General features: G+C 48.2%; 1 protein-coding gene across 1 annotated transcript in view; it reads left to right on the top strand.

Moving 5' to 3' along the window:
• Nucleotides 1-19,116, top strand: part of TENM4 (teneurin transmembrane protein 4) — a 731,443-nt gene that overhangs the window by 332,337 nt on the left and 379,990 nt on the right. The window contains exon 4 of the mRNA XM_029957014.1: nucleotides 18,317-18,604. Within this exon, the coding sequence (XP_029812874.1) occupies nucleotides 18,382-18,604 (223 nt within the window). The 5' untranslated portion in view covers nucleotides 18,317-18,381. The remainder of the gene's footprint in view (nucleotides 1-18,316; nucleotides 18,605-19,116) is intronic.

Genomic DNA, 19,116 nt, shown 5'->3' with positions numbered 1-19,116 from the left:
GGCTAATCCCTGTCTTGTGATGCTCCCTGGGAGTGGGCACAGAGCCTAAGCCAATTAACACCCTCTCTCTGAAGAGAGCTCAGGTTTCTGGGGAAGCACAGGACTGGACGGTGACTGTGCACAGGCCATCATTTCAGGGACCGCTCTCCGCCTGCTAGCCGGAGCTGGAGCAGGGCCGGGGCTCAGAGAAGATTCCATCCCTTGCCTCTGTCCAGGCTCCTGGGCGACCATGGGGGTCCTCGTCAGAGGCAGGATGGTGGGCTATGAACAACTCCCCATCTTCCAGATAAGGAAAGTGAGGCCCTGTAGGACTTGGCTCATACCTAGTAAATGCAAGGCTGAGATGCAAACTGGAACACACTGGTTCAAAAGTGGTATGTTTTCTGTCTTTCTAGGGCAATAGCAAAACCCTTGTCACCTTGCCCCCCAGCATAGATCTGGGCACTTAGTAGGTTCCTAGTATATGTTTGTTCAGTGACAAAACAAATGAATGTATGTGCGGGACAGGGGCATTTTGTCTGAAGGCAACAGTGTGCGTGGGGTGGAGAAATCCAGAACTGCACCCGGGCTGGAATGAAATATCTTATCATCATCATCATCATCATCATCATAGCAGCCAAGTGCTAAGTCTGTTCTAAGTATTTTACCCATATTAGCTTATTCAGTCCTCCGAATAACCCTGTCTGCAGGGACGGTGACTATGTCCACTGCACATATGAGGCACGGAGAGGTTAAGTAACATGCGCAGGACACATGGCTGGGCAGTGACGGAGACAGGATCTGAGCCCCAGAAGTCTGGCTCTTAGCTACTACGTACAACGTTATGTCTGCCTGGGAATGTCCTCTTCAGTATGCTGGAGACGGTCAGGATATGCAGTCAGCGTTGGCGTCTCCACGACTGTTTTTGATATGAAGCGGCTTTGCATTCGAAACACCGTACTAGACCCATCTGGGTCAGTGCTGGCTAGGACAGGCCAGGCTGAGCCCCAGCCGCCCTGACCCCACTACGTTCCAGCCCTGGGGAGGCGTGCGTAGCCCCGCTTCACTTCCTCTCCTGGCTGGAGTAGCTAGGAAGACTGGTACAGTGAACTGAGGTTAACAACCAAAAAAAAAAAAAAAACAAACAAAAAAAAAAACCAGAATCAGTAGAATGACAGTAGAGTTTCTTAATGAAATTGAATTTAGGACCACAATCAAAAGAACAAAGCGAGTGTCTGACCCCGAGAAGCCAAAACTGCAGTGACCCAGGTATAATACTAGCCAGCAGAGGGGCCAAGGGCCACAGATTCCCCACAGAGAAGACAGACCCAGAGCCCTACGGGAAGGTGGAGAGACTGCTCAGCCCATGTGAGCCGCCGTGGTGCTGGGGCAGCCTGGAGGCACACTGTCTCCTTCCTCCATTCCTGGTGGGGCTGGGAAGGTAAACAGAGCCTCCTAGACTAGAGTCTGGGGCTTGCAGGGCAGAGCAGATAAGAGCATTCTGAAAATGTTATCTCTGTGTCATGGGCAGTGGAGAAAGACCAGGGAGAGGGAAGGGGGCTCCTGGAACAGGGGAATGAAGGGCTCATCCCTAATATCTGCTGGCCCCTCACTAAGGAACATGCAGCCTGGCCCGGGGCCAAGAGCAGAGCTGTTCAGCGATCCTGTTTTCTAGGTGGGTATGTGTTGGATTGGGGTGCCCTGTGGGAGCTGGGAGCCGATAGTACATCCCACATCTGTGGGATTTGTGCCAACAGGCATCTTTGATCCCAGGCACTGGAGTTCACGCTGCAACACATTTTTGCTTCAGCTGGAAGCTTGGTTTGATCAGAATCCTCTTAGCATGGGGATTGGCATTCCTTAAACATGTGGAATTCATCCAACAACATTCCCTCCTAACTGTGGGGTAGTCATTCATTTCCTTGTCTGTCTCACCCTCGGGATACACAGAGAATTTAAGGCAGACCTTTGCACTCTGAGTCAAAAGACGTGGGCTGCATCTAAGCCCTGCCTTTTGGTAGCTGTGCGACTGTGAAACAAGGGACTTCACTCTGTGAACATCAGTCCTCTCCTCTAATACAGGACATGACAGAGCTACTCACGGGTGTTCGTTCCCTTTCTCAGGCAGTCATTATTTATTAAGTGTCCACTGTTTGCAAGGTTCAAAGTCTGAACGATGCTGAACAAGGTGGACGTGATCCCTATCCCCATATGGTCTGGAGCCTGTAATTAAGCAACTACTTAAATATAAATACAATACAAATATTGTGTTGATACGCTCCCAAAAAAAGAGAAGTACTGGCTGATGGATTTAAGTCACGCAAGAATGTAGAAGAAATTTGTAAGCTCTGCAGTGCTGTTTAAACAATAGCCATTATCCTTGTTGTTTTCATGACATTTCCTTTTATTATTCAAGTTTACTTATTTATTTTGAGAGAGAGAGAGAGAGTGGGGGAGAGACGGAGACAGAGGGAGAGAATTCCAAGCAGGCCCCGCACTGCCAGCGCAGAGCCCAACCTGGGGCTCAAACTCCAAAACTGTGAGATCGTGACCTGAGCCGAAATCAAGAGCCCCCCAGGAGCCCTTTCCTCTTATTTTTAAAGTAATTCAATGATCTGAGCCTCAGTTTCCTCATCTGTAACATGGGAATTATAATATGTGCATTAGTCTTTCCATGTAATATACCACCACAAAACAGCAGCTTAAAACGACCATTTATTGGTTTCTAAGAGTCAGTAATTTAGGTTGGGCAGAGCTAGGTGGCTCAGCCAGTTTTACTCTGGGCTCACTTGTGTGGCTACAATCTCCAGGGGTCCCGTGGGCTCAGCCCTTTGTCTCTAGCAACAAGCTGGCCAGCCCAAGTCTCTTTATATGATGGATATTTTCCAAAAGTAACCAGAGAAGGCAAGCTCAAAACTCAAAGGTATTTCATGCTTCTGAATCCTGTTTGCTAATGTCTCCTTGGCCCCTGGGTGGGCCAGTGCATGCAAAATGGCCAACCTGGGAGTCAGTGTGGGTGACTGCATGAGGGTGACATATGGGGAGGTGTCATTTCTATAGCCGTCTCCCACCACACCTAACTTGCCCAGTCATCCCAAGGACTTTGCCATCGCTGTGCAATATCACACCGGTGGTGTTTGTACCTGCACAAAGCACGTGATTAAGAATTGGTAAGTGCTGATGAATCTGAGCAGCTTGCTATCTTACTGGGGAGAAAATACATTACCCAGGAAATAAGTGGCTAATGAATGGCCAAAAAAATCCCATGTAAAGTATGGCAACATGGGTAGAAATACTAAGATGTCAGAGCATTGCCAATCCTGAGACGGCATCAGACTCTGCAGCTTTTAACCCTGGTATTTTAAAGAATGATCTTGATCAAAAGGAACTTTTCTAGAGAAGGATGGCCAGGGTGGAACCACGGTGCATGGGAACTGAATTAGGAGAAGACACAGAAACATTTTTCCTGTATAATAATGTAATGTTTATCACCGTTATTTATTGAGTACTTATTTATGCACGAGGTACAAAGCTAAGTGCATTCCCATGGTTTGCCTCATTTAAGCCTCAGGACTGCCACGTTAAGATGTCGGACTCTATCTTCATTTGACAGGTGGAGAAACTGAGTCTCAGATAGTTTCTTTGTTCAGAGTTGCACAGGAAGTAGCTAGTAGGTTCAGGGTTCAAACCCCTGTCTGCTGGACTCGCAAAACCTATTCTTTTCATTGAAATTTCTATAAAGATAATTGTAGTTCACAGGCAATTGTAAAAGATAAGACAGGTATTCTGGGTACTCTTTACCCAGGTTTTCCGCACCAGTAACATTTTGCAAAATGTCAGTAAGAGAGCAGATATCACAACTAGGATAGGGGCATTGATATCATGCATTCATTTTATGTAGATTTCCCCAGCTTGTACTGACTTGTGTGTGTGTGTTTACTTCTGTATATTTTATCACTTGTGACTTAGTGTGTCCAGTCAAGATAACAGACCTTTCTGCCACCACAGGGTATTTCTACTGCCCTTCTGTAGCCGCATCCACCTCCTTTCCACCCCTGCCCATCCCTAACCCCTTGCAGCTCCTGATCTCTTCTCCATTTCCAACATTCGGTCTTATCAAAAATGTTACACAAATAGAACCATATAATCATCTAATACGTAATATTTCTGATTTGCTTTCTTTTTTTTCCCTTGGCATAATTCTCCAGAGAGTCATTAGTATCATTACTCATTCCTTTTTCTTACTGAATAGTATTCCATGGTATTCTCTTTATTTAACCATTTGCCTGTCAGAGGACATCTAGACTGTCCAGTTTTTTGCTATAATGAGTAAAGCCTCTACAACCATTGTTGTACAGGTTTTTGTGTGAGCGTAGTTAGAAATAAGCACTCAAGGTGCAGTCATTAGATTGCGTAGTGATTGCGTAGTAATTGCATGTTTATTTCCATGAGAAAGTGTCAAAATGGTTTTGGGGGTCTGTACTAATTTATATTCCTCCCAGAAATGTGCGTGCACTTCAGTTTCTCTGCATCCTTGCCAGGATTTAGAGTTATCACTATTTTTCATTTTAGCTACTCTGATGGGTATGTTGGGATGTTGTAGTTTTCATTTGTATGTCCCCGACGGCCGATGATGTTGAGTATCTTTTTACATGTTCATTTGCCATCTGTGTATGCTCCCCAGTGAAATATCTGCTCTTATCTTTTGGCCATTTTCTAATTGGGTTGTTTGAGGGTTTTGTTTTGTTTTGTTTTGTTACTGTTGAGTTTGGAGCACTCTTTATGTACTGTATATGCTAGACTTTGTTGGATATGCAGTTTGCAAATATTTTCTCTTTTCATCCTAGTAATGGAGACTTCCACAAAGCCCAGGTTTGAATTTCATGAAGCCCATTTATCAATTTTTCCTTTTTGGGTTCTGCTTTTGATGTAAAGCTCGCATTTCTTTTACCACTGTGCTCCACTGTTTTCTGAAACCTGAAGAAGAGAAATATTATTCTGGGGATAGAGAACGGGGGGGCAGGGTGAAGGATTAGGCAGATTTATGACCAGTAGGAAGCCTCTTGAAATCAGCCATTTCTAGCTTACTATCAGAAGGACCCTTCAAAGGGGAACCTGGGTGGCTTAGCTGGTTAAATGTTTGACTTTGGCTCAGGTCATGATCTTGCAGTCCCTGAGTTTGAGCCCTGTGTTGGGCTCTGCAATGACAGCTTGGAGCCTGGAGCCTGCTTTGGATTCTGTGTCTCCCTCTCTTTCTGCCCCTTCCCCGTTCACACTCTGTTTCTCTCTCTCTCAAAGATAAATAAGACATTTAAAATAAAGAAAACTGAACCTTCAAAGGTCACTGCTTAGAGGATTTAAGTGTGTAAGGAGTAAAGGCCCCATCATCTGAGATCAGGCAAAGCCTTGCTGGTGTCCATGTAGACACACAGCAGAAATCCACGCCTCACATTGGGCTCGGGTGACTAATGTCCTTTATGTTCCCCTCTGCTTCTAAGACTCCAGGAGAGTGGTATTTGAATGACCGGTGCCTGACCTGGTGTGTCTAGCAAATGTACCCCCCAGAGCCTATGCAGGTTGATACATTTGGAAAGGCTTTCAGTGGTCATCCGGACTGTCTCCAGCTTGGGGCAGGCTGAGCCAGAATCAACAGGAGGTGGGCCAGGGAAGCCACAACATCCGCAGATTTCCTGCCCAAGGGTAGAGTACACAGTAGCCAAAGGCTTGGAGGGCCCAGGCGCGGAGGCTGGAGCCTGATCCTCGCAGTCTGTCCTCATGCTGGGGGCCAGCCACCTGGCTGCCCGCCCCACCTCCACCCCAGCAGCCTCCTCTTCATCCAGAGCACCAAGGAGAATCCTTTCCTTGAAGCACTTAGGAGACTTAATTACTGATGGTGAGGTCCTTTGAGACCTTGGATGAAAGGGATGGGAGCCGTGCAAGGCTTGATTAGGCGTGTAGGACTCTGGGCACAATTAGCTCCATGAGAGCCTGGCCCTGCCTTTATCTGTCTCCAGCTCCGTGTGACTTACAGCAGCTAATTATTGAAATAAAAATTGCCTGACCACCCAGTTGCTGGAAAGAGGGCCGTAATATCTATTAAGTCTGCCTTTAATTATTGGAAATGGTGGCAGCTTCAGGCGGTTAGGGTTTTCCCATCATTACGGGTCTTTCCCTCCACTCTTTGAGGCTTGAGTACACAGAGATATAAGTGAAATTCTGCCAAAGCTCCTTCTTTCTCGCTTCCTTGGCAACTGGACATCCTTTTCCGGGATACTTTGCTATCAAACTTTGCTGCAAGGACCCCTCTTAATTCCTCCCCAAAGGGCTTTGCAATCATTACACTTTACAGAACTTGGAGCCCTTGACAGAGTACTTTGAATTCTATTGTGGGGGCCAGGGGGGAACATAAAGGCAGTCCTCAGGCATGGATTCCAGGTGACCCTCACACCACCCCAATCTGCAGAAGAGAAAACTGAGGTCATGAAGGGAAACATGAGAAACCTGGAGGCTCCTGGCTCTTTACCTGCTGGTGTGGCATCACCAAGCCACAGCCACCCGAGAGCTCTCTCCTTTCTATAGACACAGAGCCCTGGGCCTCCAGGAGGGCACAAGTGGTTGCAACCTTCAAAACTCCACAGGGCTCCTATGGAATGGAGTTAGTGTCAACACCCGAGAGACTCGCTATTTCCAGAGCCCAAAGCCAGTGCCTGCCGCCTGTGGTGCCAATTTTCTCCTCCAGCTCTCCCCTCGAGTGGAGGCCTAACGCAGGAGCCCCAGGTAATTACAGGTTAAGCCTTGGACACCGGAGGGGATGTGCAATTAATAAGCCTATCTCTCCCCTCCCTCTGATGATCTTATAATGTGGCCCCAGAATCAGCCCACAGAGAATCAGAAATCTATGCAGGGCCCTTGAACACACTTTGCAGAGAATTGGCATGCTGTTGAAACTCGGGTTTGGGGCTTGGCTCTTGTATGGGTTCTCCAGGGAGATGGAGAAAGCCCCTTTTGGGGTGAGCTGAGGGGCACAACACTTTCTCAAGGGGTCATGGAGAAGCTGAGAGGCAGCACACAGCCAGCACGCCTGGGCTGGGTGGGTGTGCTTCCAAGAAAGCCTTGAGCTGCCCCGTGGGTGCAGGAGAGAGGGGTGCATGGTGGGTGTGGGGGCAGTTCAGCTGCACCAAGAGGTTCCCAGGGGTTCTAGCCGACCCCATGTGAGCATGCCCTATTCCCTGTCCCCTGGTTAACTCCTGTGGGGCCTCAGCTTAGGTGGGACCTCCTTCTGGCTCCCTGCTGCCTGCCCCACCTGAGCTAATGTCCCCTACCCTGCCCTGAGATCTCTGTCAGTTGCTTTTTTGTGGTCTCTGTGCTGGAACCATCTAGATGCGTCTGTCCCTCTGACTGTGTCTGATCCATCTCCTTGTCCCCAACACCCACCCGTTAGAAAGCCTTGGTGGATGGAAAAGAGCAGGTGAGGATGGATGAACCCAGGGAAAGGTCGCCAGGAAGGTGAGGGCTTGAAAATCTTAGGCAAAATGTTCAGCCTGACAGGGAGACTCAAGGACCCACAGACAAGTCTGTATTTATGCTGGAAGGGCTGTCACTGGGACAGGGTGCTGGACTGCTTTCCGGGGACCCCACGAATTAGAGCTGTAGCCTTTGGAAGGAAGCTAAAAGAAGCTTCAGCCCCATTTCAGGAAGTGCAGTGAGAGCTTTCCCTGGAGGTAGTGAAGCCCCCAGCATGGGAGTGGTACAGAGGGGGTTGACATTGATGGGGCACGGGCCAGCTGACTTTTGATGGTACTTCCCATCTTAAGATAGTAAATGCCACATTTTCTGACTCTAATTATAAAGGAGAATCATTGGTAAGTAGCTTGAGGAGGGGAAGAATCTGGACGGAAGAATGTGGAAAACACGCCCTCGTACCCCCTCCCATGGGTTGAGGGCCTATTGTGGCCCGGGTCCTGTGCATGCTCAGCCCTTTTGAGCGGTCTGGGCAGCTGTTGTGGGAGCTCTCCGAGCTCAGGATCAGAGGATGGTGCCTATACAGCAGTCCCTTCGCCTCAATACCTGGCCTATGACAGGCCCTCAAATCTAAGGGCGAGATGGCATCTGTAGGCAGTGGCACCATCTGTCACCTGCTTGCCAGCCGCTGATTAGGGATATCCCAGTGGCTTGGCTGGGCACGCAGCCACACTCCACCGTGTTCCCAAAAAGGCCCTTTTTTGGCCCACAACACTGTGTGGGGCCACTTGGAGCGGCAGGCATAACAGCAATGCTCCAGAAAGTCCAGGTTACTTGCTAACCTGGTGCATCAAAGGAATTAATACTGCCAACAGAACGGAATGAAAAGGCAAGTAGAACATCTAAGGATACCAAAATAAGGAATGACCTATGTGGGAAGCAGGATGGGTTGTGAGTAAAACCTTGAGCCTTGGAGTCAGATAGACCCAGGTTTGAATGCTGGCTCTGATACCTTCTTGCTGGGCTCTTCTGGGCCAGGCACTTCACCTCGCTGTCCCAGATTTCTCAGCTATAAAATAAGGGTGGTTTGGGGATATGGTCAGGATAAAATGAGGTCATGCAATAAAGACCTTGCCCTCAGCCACCAATATTATAATCACTGTGCCACTGTTTTTATTTTTGTAATGTTATTTATTTATTTATTTATTTATTTATTTATTTATTTATTTATTTATTTTTGAGAGAGAGAGAGCTCACAAGCAGGGGAGGGCCAGAGAGAGGAGAGACAGAGAATCTAAAGCAGACTCCAGGCTCTGAGCTTTCAGTGCAGAGCCCAATGTGGGGCTTGAACCTGTGAGCTGTGAGATGGTGACCTGGGCGGAAGTTGAGCCACCCAGGAGCCCCTCACTGTGTCACTGCATTTAAAAGCAAGACATTCCCTAAAGTTACAGGGCCAGAGAAGTGTGCTCTGGGTACCAAAACAGAGAGGACAGACTTGGAGCCAGATTCCTGTCTTGGCATATTGTACGAACTGGGGCATCATTTTGCTACTCTGAGCTTCAGTTTCCAAATCTGTAAAGTGGGAATAACAACCTCTAGTTCTCTGGTGCACATGTAGCCTGACGCAGTCCCCAGCACAGACCTCCCCTTCACCCCTGGCATCCACCTTCATATCCCACTGGAGTTAAAAACAAAGGACTCGCAAGACCAAACTCTGAAGGACTAAGGAAAGTAAAACTTTATGTTGATTTTATGCACACATACACAAACAGATAATGTCCGGGACTTCTATTTTATAGAGCACATTTTAGCTCTGAAATATTTATGGGCCCATCTTGACACACAAAGAACTAAAAATATCACCATGTGCTTATGTTAAGGAAAACTTATAAAACTTTAGTCCGGGAGGAATTCCGTCAATTTCCTGGTTCGTCTCTGGCTGTTTCGGAGTTTGAGAGGAAACCCAGGGTGGTAACAGCCCCCCACCCCCCACTGTGTCCTGAGGGCTTTGGCAGGGGTGGGGCTTACTTGGCCGTGACATAGGTCTGGGCAGGTTTCTCTGCCCCTCATAAACATTGCTGGAGCCGCCACCAAAGACCCAACTTTGCTTCTTATGTTTCTCCCCGCACACCTAAAGCTTTGCTTTCCCCCATCTCCCCTCCTCTCCCGGGTCCCATACCTGTGCCGTTCTTCCAGGCTAGCTTCTGGCTGCCGCCACATCTGGGCTTCTGAGCCCAGCAAGAGGACACGCTCCCCAGGGACCTCCCCTCCAGGCTTTCTGCCACATGCTCACTTTCGATTTACTGTTCACTTAGATGACACCTGTTCATAGAGATTGCTTTTTCTCCACCAGGCTGCCTGCTCCTCCCCTCTCAGGCTTTCCTTTCAACCTTTCTCTCTCCCTCAAGGCTGGACTCGGAGAGTAACTGGGTCTCCCTCTGGTCCCAGTTCTCAGCACCTCTGACTTCCATCCCTGCTGTGACTAGAACAGTGCCCTGCAGACTGTAGGTTGGCAATCCATCCGTGATTCTATTTTGGTAGAGAAGAATAAAACAGAAAATGCCAAGGTCTACCTTTGAGGAAAGCTGAGGCATGGTTCCTGGAATTGTTTAGTTAGAAATGTGTACATGTATGTGTGTTCAGGATCAAGAAATGTATTTTTACTGCTGGTCAGAGAAAACAGAAGGTCAGGTCTAAACTTCTTTTCTCTCCTTACCTCAAAAGTGTCTGGCCTGGCTCCCTTTTGCCTGACATGTTTGGGTCATAGTTTAGAGGTCACTTTCTCTGGGCAGTGGGCTCTGATCGTCTCTCCACCTTTGGCCCATCTGGCCTAGCCTAGCGCCCCTTGTGGTCCTTCCCCTGCCTCTCTCCCTGGCCAACTTGCCCACTGGCTAGAGTTCCAACGAGTAGGAAGCTCATTTGTTTTGGGGTTTTTCTTTAATATAATTTATTGTCAACTTGGCTAACATACAGTGTGTAAAGTGTGCTCTTGGTTTGGGGGTAGATTCTCATGATTCATCACTTCCATACAACACCCAGTGCTCATCCCAACAAGTGCCTCCTCAATGCCCATCACCCATGTTCCCCTCTCCCCCACCCCACCCCATTCACCCTGTTTATTCTCTATATTTAAAAATCTCTTGTGGTTTGCCTCCCTCTCTGTTTATTTTTTCCTCTTACCTTCCCCCATGGTCTTCTGTTAAGTTTCTCAAGTTCCACACGTGAGTGAAAACATATGATGTCTGTCTTTCCCTGACTGACTTCATTCAGCATAATCCCTTCCAGTTCCATCCACGTTGCTGCAAATGGCAGGATTTCACTTTCTCACTGCCAAGTAGTATTCCATTGTATAGGCCTCACGCAAGGCTTGGGGCGGTGGGGTGGGAACTCAGTGGGGGGAGAAGAGGTGGGAGAAGGGGGCCGGGGAGGGAGGGAATGAGGAAGCTTGTTACTTCTGCGCATCTGCTGCAGCGCTTAGGACAGAAACGGTCCTTGTAAGCATTTGCTAAATGGATTAACCTATGGTCCCAGGTGTGCAGTCCCTTTCTCCTGATTCAGATCTAGGCTCTGACATTTGCAACCATGGTATCTAGAGCAAGTCACACAATCTCTTCCAGCTTGGCATGTCGTTTGCACAACAAGAATAAATAAGAGAAAATATAAAAGAAGATACATCTGACCTGCATAATTGTTACAGGGATTAGAAACAGTGTGTACAAAATAGCTGGCACACGAGTAGATGCCCGATAAATGGCGATTGTTCTATTGTTATCACCTCTTTTCCTGTCTGAAATCATACCCAGATCACCATCCCCACCAGGGTGCCCCAGCCCTCCCCACATTCATGGACTTGTTCAAACCTTCCAGATCTATCTGAGCCCAGCTCTGTGTAAAAGGAAACAAAAAGCCTAAAATGTAGATTTTAGAGTCACCTCCCGGCTGCATGAGCTTGACCAAGCACCTGGGCCGTGGAGCCTGTAGCCTGCTGTCTACAGTGTGACAAGAGCGCTTATGGGCTGTGCGGAAGGCACCGAGGGCAGGGCTCGGTGCATACATGCTCCCTCCCTTCCCGTGTCCGGGGCTTGCTCTCCTTCCCCTTGGAGAGGCTAAGAAGGACACCCGTGTCCGCAGAAGGAAAACCGTGTAGAAGTGTAGGTCCTGCTTAGCAGTGCACTGGCAGTTGTGTCCTCTGGAGCTGACGCCCTGGACAGAGGGCTCCCAGGGCCCAGCACAAGTCTGTATGCAACAGGCTGTGGAAATGAACTCCTCTCTGGAGGTATCTTCATGGTGCTCAGGTTTTACCTGGAGAAGAGTTGAGCAAGCCCCACCTTGGGAGCAGGCCAGGGTCTCACACATGTTACGTGTGTGCAGTTACAGGATTTGTTGGTCAGAAATAACATGTCAATCATGATGATGATGATGACACGGAGCGTAATCGTTTCCCAGTTCCCTCTGCCTGTAGGGATAAGGTGCGTTCTTTTATAAAGCACCGAACAAAGCCAGCACCTCTAACCTGCCCAGAGCCCCAGAGCCAGGAAGTGGCCGGAGCGAGACCATGGAAGCTGGTTCTGTCACTGTGCGTGGTGGAGGGTGGATGGACTCAGCTCTTGACTCACTTTCTGACTGTGTGGTTTTTAGCCAGTGATTTAACTTCTATAAGCTTCAGGTTCTTTATCATTCAGAGGGATCACTACAGACTAGTCTGGCGGGACTAAATGAGGTCGCCTAACAAAAGCGCTTCGCCCAGTGCCTGGTCTGTGGTAAGCCCGAAGTAGGAAGAAGCTGCGGTGTTATTACTTTGATGACGATGGTCATGATGACTCCTGAAAGTCAACCAGATAGTAAAGAGTCAGATTCCCCAGGAAACAGGATTTGCCCCAGATGCTTTAAGTGAACAAATTTTAATGAAGGGACAGAGGTGTGGGCAGGTGAGAGGAGCCAGCCAGGATGATGAGACACCAGGGTCTGGCGGCGACCAGAAAGGTACCCTCTGGGCCTGGACAGGTGAGGGCAGGGAAGGCTGTTGAAAAAGCCAGGATGAAGAGCCACCTGGTGTCAGATGAGTGGACAAAGGATTACAAAGCAGGGAGCAGGGATGCGGCACCGTGACCTCTCACCTACACCCCCCTGCCCTGTCTCCCTCAGGTGAACCCGTGAACCTGGTGTGGGGAGGCTGTGTGGCGGTAAAGGTGGAGGGTGTCTGAGAAATGGCTGGCAGCTCTGAGGGGCAGAAGCAGAGGGTGTGTGTCTGGGAGAAGTGGGGTGCTCTGCAGGCAGTGGGAAGGGGCAGAGGGAGAGTCAGGAAGGCTGAGCTAATGGAATTAGGGGCAGTGGAGAACCCTGGTCAGCAGGGTAAGGAGAGACTGACATGTACAAACATGAATGTGTGCCGGGCGCCTGGGCTGCCCAGCCCTGGTGGGAGGGTTGGCATGGGTGGGTCCAAGCTGGGCCCCTTCCCCAGGATTCTTCCACCCTCCCACCAGGTCTCTGCATCACTGTGCTTCGGACCCCCGCTCCACTGTTGCTTCTTGCATCCCACCCTCTTTCTCCTCTATTAAATGCCAAGCTGAGTGTGGACCATGACCAAACTACCATCTGTTAGAAAATATATATTTACCATGTACTGAATTACTATATGAACCCAAAGCGGGGAAAAAATTAAAAGGGAATAGGAGCAAGGCAGATGTTCTCCCTGCCTCTGCTCTGTGACAGGGAAGCCGTGAGTTTTGGGGCTGTGCTCATAATAATTCGTGGTCACTGGGCCTTTGCCTGGAAGCTGGTGTCTTCGGTCAGGCACACACTGATAAGAGAACATGGTCACCCACCAATTTAACAGCGTAAAATGTGTCGCAGCCTTATTAACATATGTTTCTGAGGGGATGTTCCTTCTCCAATTATAACTGACGCTCAGCTGGAGCCTTCTAGAGTGTGCCTTTTAAAAATAAAATGTCAGGTTTTTTTCTGATGGTAATAATGGCTAACATTTACTGAGCACCTGCTATGTATTAAAGACAATATATACCAGGGACATATATTAACTCATTTAATACTCAGAACAACGCTAAGAGGCTGATGCTGTTTTACAGGTGAGGGAACTGAAGCACAGAGAGAGACGAGACATAACTTGTCCCAGGTTATACAGCTGCTAAATAGTAGGCACGCACTTAAATGCAGGCTTTCTCTGAAATTTTATTTTATTTTTTAATGTTTGTTTATTTTTGAGAAAGAGAGCAAGAAGTGAGTGGGAAGGGGCAGAGAGAGAGGAGGACAGAGGATCTGAAGCGGGCTCTGCAGTGACCATGGAGAGCCCAATGCAGGGCTCAAACTCATGAACCGTGAGATTATGACTCAAGCCAAAGTCGAATGCTTAACTGACTGAGTCATCCAGGTGCTCCCTTCAAATTAAAAAAAAAAAGGCATCTGAGCAATGCCTTTGATTCAATTCTATGTATCTATTCAATTATGTATCTAATACATGATTACCTAAACCAAATACTAATATTTTATATCACCTAAGATTGGTAAGAAGTAAAAATGTAGCTGTCAAGTAACTGTATTCATTCATTCGCTCAACACATTCCATGAGTTCTGTGGACACCAGGCCTGCCCTCAATGAACATCCATCAAGGGGAAAAGCGGATGTGAATATAAACTATCAAGTCTGTGCATGTGCAATGATACACCGACATGCACAAAGGCAGAGAAGCCACAGAATTAACACCCAGGAAGGTTGCAAGTGGCTCAGTGAGAAGGAAGTGACATGGGCCGGATCACAGATCAGCCTTCTGTTTTGACCAGGAAACAGGAATTTATTCTGAAGCCTCCATAGAGCTCCTAGAGAGGCGTCAGCAGGACGATAGCATGATATGGGCACAAGCTATAGAGGCACTATCATCTCATGGCTGTATCCATGTGCCAAGTTCAACCCCTGGATCAGAATTATGGCTCTACCACTCATCAGCCGTGTAACCTTAGACAATATACTTAACCTTGCAATTTCTCACCTATAATGTGCGGTCATAGTACCTATACCACAGAATTGAAGTAAGGGTTAAAATATTATCATACACAGTATTATTAAAAGTACTCAGTAAGTATTAACTACTAATAATAATGTAATTTTGGCTATTATTATGAAATCAGTATTATGAATTATTAGTCACTAGTATTAACAATGGCTAACATTACTTTAGTGCTTAATTTTATTATATTATCTTCATTGTTATTGTCATTCAGGGGGATGGGTAGGAGGTGAAGGGCCAGAGTACACAGAGGCCAGGTGACAGTCGCCATAAATCCTCATCCGCATGAGACCAGAATAGTGCTTTGGGTCAAAGGCCAGTATTGGGTCATCTTTAATCTGCCTTTTTAAAAAACTTAAAGAGAATGAAATAGGAAATATCAGAGTACATGTTCATCATGTGGTAACTTTGGTTTTGTGACTCTTATTTCCATTTTATATACATAAGCACACACATTCACATACATAAATGTATGTATCCAGTCACGACATAAGATGTTTTTCAAATTATGGATTGCAGGCAAAAAGGTTTTACAGCCCCTGGAGTAGGAGTATTATCATCGGTCTTCCCTCCAGCCCCGCCCCTCATGTACTCAGAGGACCTACTATCATTTCATCAGCCAGTGTCAGAAGACTGAATGTTAAGAGACCAGAGCCCGGAACCTTGTGTTTGGGCTCCAGTAAGATGATTTGATTTCTGTGTATCCTAGGTCCTGCTCCTTGTCTCAGAACTAATTTCCTTAAAAAAAGAAAACTAATTTCCTGGGGTATTTTGAGAACTGAGTCCCAAAAAATGTCACCTACACATCTTGATTGGCTCTAGTTGCAACCCTAAGGCATCATTTGTGTAGTAATGTTGGCTTTGCTACTAATTCACCATGTGGGCTTGGGCAGGTGGTTGAATGGCTCTGGGTCACTGTTGCCCTAACTATAAAATGGGGGTGAAAATAGTGGTCTTATATGCTTTATGGTTATTAGGGGGCACCAATAAAATCACAAATGTTTGTACTCTGAAAATCATGGAGAACGTGCCGAAGGAAGTCTATAGTAGACACTTGGGATCTGTGATAAATCCCAGTGACACCAACCAGTTAAGTGATGCCACTTTCCAGGTTAGGACATATGGACCCATTTGAGTGGGTCTAGAGTGCTCTTTAACAAGATGAGCAGGACTTGCACTGGAGCCAGGCTGAGACCTTCCCCAGGAAAGGGACTTTTGGGTCTTGGTAGGGAAGAGAGCATCTTCAGCCAAAAGGATGCCTCATCTGTCCATGATTGAACAAAAAACTTGGAAACACCCACACATCAGACCAAAACTGCCTTTCATTGTGTTCTGTTTGGCCTCCAAAGTGTTTCGAAATTTTAAGAAATAATGGATAGCATTCCAAAATCATACATTTTATATCGAAGTTCAAATTTCTAACTTGTCTTAAAAATTAACAAGTCACTAGGGGCACCTGGGTGGCTCAGTTGGTTAAGCATCTGACTGGCTCAGGTCATGATCTCACGGTTCATGAGTTCCAGCCCCATGTCATTGGGCTCTGTGCTAGGAGTTCAGAACCTGGAGCCTATTTCAGATTCTGTGACTCCCTCTCTCTCTGCCCCTCTCCTGCTCACAGTCTGTCTGTTTGTCTGTCTCTGTCTCTCTCAAAAATAAATAAACATTAAAAAAATTTTTTTAAATTAACAAGTGACCCTGTACTGCTATACTGCAGCCCTGGCAGGCACGGGGTGCCCAGATGCCCTCTTGGCAGGCCCTGTAGTGTGTCAGACACCCCACCCCAGGCATGGAGCCTCCATGCCAGCATGGCACCAGTGGTCATAGCTCTCGCTTGGTTGGTTATCTACAGGACAGTCACACAGTGAAATGTTTATATACCCACGTGGCTCCGAGAAGTGGAACCATGAAAGAAAACTGAGCAAGTTGTACGTGTCAAGGAATATAAGGGCTCTCATCATGCCTCGCTCATGATATTTTGTTTTCTCCTGTGCTTACCCCCGGCTCTTGTAGGGGGCTGCATTTGCTATTCCAGAGCCAAAGGAAGACATTTGGAAGGAAAAAAGGGAATGCTATCATGGGTAGAAAAAAAAAACTCCAGGATGTCAGTTTAGGGCAAAAAGGTCCAGATGGGGAAAAGAAAAGAAAGGGAGATTAGGCACTTCCCACCAATCAGACACCCTGGCAACTCCCAGGCGAATGGGGCTGGTACTGTGGCTTCCCCAGGTGCTGCGGGGGGGGGGGGTCTCTGCTGAGGCTTGCAAGCCTGGACCTGAGGAGGTTCTCAGATTGCCATGGTGGCCAAGGTCAGCCTCACTGGAAGCATGCTGTGTAGTGTAGCGGAAGGGAGGGGACTCAAGGAAGTATGATAGAATAGAAAAACTCCGGTTTTGATGTTTTTTTATTTATTTTTGAGAGACAGAGACAGTATGAGAAGGGGAGAGTCAGAGAGAGAGAAAGACACAGAATCTGAAGCAGGCTCCAGGCTTTGAGCTGTCAGCACAGAGCCTGATGCAGGGCTCGAACCCACGACCGTGAGATCATGACCTGAGCCGAAGTCCGACACTTAACCAACTGAGCCACCCAGGCGCCCCTCTGGTTTTAGAGCCTAACAGACCTGGGTTCAGATCCTGGCTTTCTTAATGCCTAAATGACCTTGACGGAGGTTCTGAACCCTGGTTTTCTCATCTGTCCAATGGGGATTGGTTGGCCATTTAGATAAACAGATATGTATTAGGTGCACCAGGCTCTTGAGTGAGCAAAACAGCTAAGGTGCCAGCTCTCATGTGCCTACTTATTAGTGGAAGAAAACAGACAATGAGCAAGTAATTGTCTAATTATCTGGTCATGATACATGTGGATTGGCTGTTTATACTGACTCATTTCCAAAAAAGGCTAGAAATGATAATAACATCTTGGAACATGTGACCATGTAATGAGATAATGTATGCCAAGTGCTTAGCCCCGTGCCTGTGTATGGTTTTTCATTTCACAAACTCTTCATTGTTTTTTAATGTTTTTATTTATTTTTGAGAGAGAGGGAGAGACAGAAACAGAGGCAGAGTGTGAATGGGGGAGGAGCAGAAAGAGAGGGAGGCACAGAATCCAAAGCAGGCTCCAGGCCCTGAGCTGTCAGCACAGAGCCTGACACCAGGCTTGAACTCACAAACTGTGAGATCATGACCTGAGCCAAAGTCGGACACTGAACTGACTGAGCCATCCAGGTGCCCCAACAATTCTTTTTTTTTAATGTTTTATTTTTGAGAGAGAGAGTGAGAGAGCACACGCTCCGTGCGCATGAGTGGGGGAGGGGCAGAGAGAGCGAGGGAGACAGAGGATCTGAAGTAGGCTCTATGCTCACAGAACAGAGTCCAATGCGGGTCTGGAATCCACCAATCATGAGATCATGACCTAAGCTGAAGTCCAAGGCTTAACCTACTGAGCCACCCAGGAACCCTGTTTCACAATTTCTTAAGGAGCCCCAGCCCCGTGTCAGACCCTATCCCAGCTGGAGACGTGATGAGAACAAACACATGATTCCTATCTAGGGGGATTACGGAAATCATTGTCTTCTGGTCTTTGTTTTCAACTTCCTTGATGCCCATCAGTGGAGGAGAGGCTGAAGCGTCTTCATGGTGGATAGGCCGGGTAGCAGAAAACGACAGGATTCATCCCCAGAGGGCCCGGGTGCCAGTCCCCCTTTGCTGTGTGGCTGTGGAGCCGTGCCCTCCCCTCTCCAAGCTGAAGACCCCGGTGCACAGCATTGCAGGGCGAATCCAAGTCTGGGATGGATTCGGGTGCTGCCTCTGCCTCCTGGGGCCTGCGCTCACGCCCCTTCTTTGGTTTCCCGGCTCCAGACCACTCAACCCTGAGCGCGGCGAGGACCCTGTTCGTGGATGTGGAGGAGCGCGGGCCGGAGGCCATGGACGTGAAGGAGAGGAAGCCCTACCGCTCACTGACCCGGCGCCGCGATGCCGAGCGCCGCTACACCAGCTCCTCCGCGGACAGCGAGGAGGGCAAGGCTCCACAGAAGTCCTACAGCTCCAGCGAGACCCTCAAGGCCTACGACCAGGACGCCCGCCTGGCCTATGGCAGCCGAGTCAAGGACATGGTGCCTCAGGAGGCCGAGGAGTTCTGCCGCGCAGGTGAGGGCAGCGGGGGCGGGGCTGGGGGCAGGTGTGCACCTGCGTGCTGCATGCTGCGCCGGTGGAGACAGCTGGCCTGACACAGGTCGACACCAGGTCTCGGCTATTCTGGCTCTTAGATCTGGTCACAGCCTGCCTGTAATTCGTCCTTAGTTTTTCATCTTCATGGTCACCCCGTCCATGGGCATAAAGAGCTGGTTAGGAGCGGGGCTCTGGGTCAGACTAACTGGGGTTGCGTTCAGAACCACCACCAGCCCTCCTCCAGCCCTCAGTCCTCATCTGTTAAATGGGCTGTCTGAACTGTGGGCTGGAGTGGCATGTGGTAAGTGGTAGGCATGCTAACATCGAATGCAGAATAGGCCAGTTATCTGTTTTATTACTCGTCATATATGTATCCATTCAGCAGACAGATTACCATTTTTGCCTCATTCTCCTGATTTGTCAAAGCGTTGCTCCAGAGACAGATCTTGGTAATTTGGAGAACATCCTGGCACCTGACTCCTCCTTCACTC

This window comes from Suricata suricatta, chromosome 11, assembly GCF_006229205.1.
Source record: "Suricata suricatta isolate VVHF042 chromosome 11, meerkat_22Aug2017_6uvM2_HiC, whole genome shotgun sequence".
Classification (NCBI taxonomy): domain Eukaryota; kingdom Metazoa; phylum Chordata; class Mammalia; order Carnivora; family Herpestidae; genus Suricata; species Suricata suricatta.
Note: the sequence above shows the minus strand (reverse complement) of the source record. Positions and strands in the feature narration are given on the sequence as shown.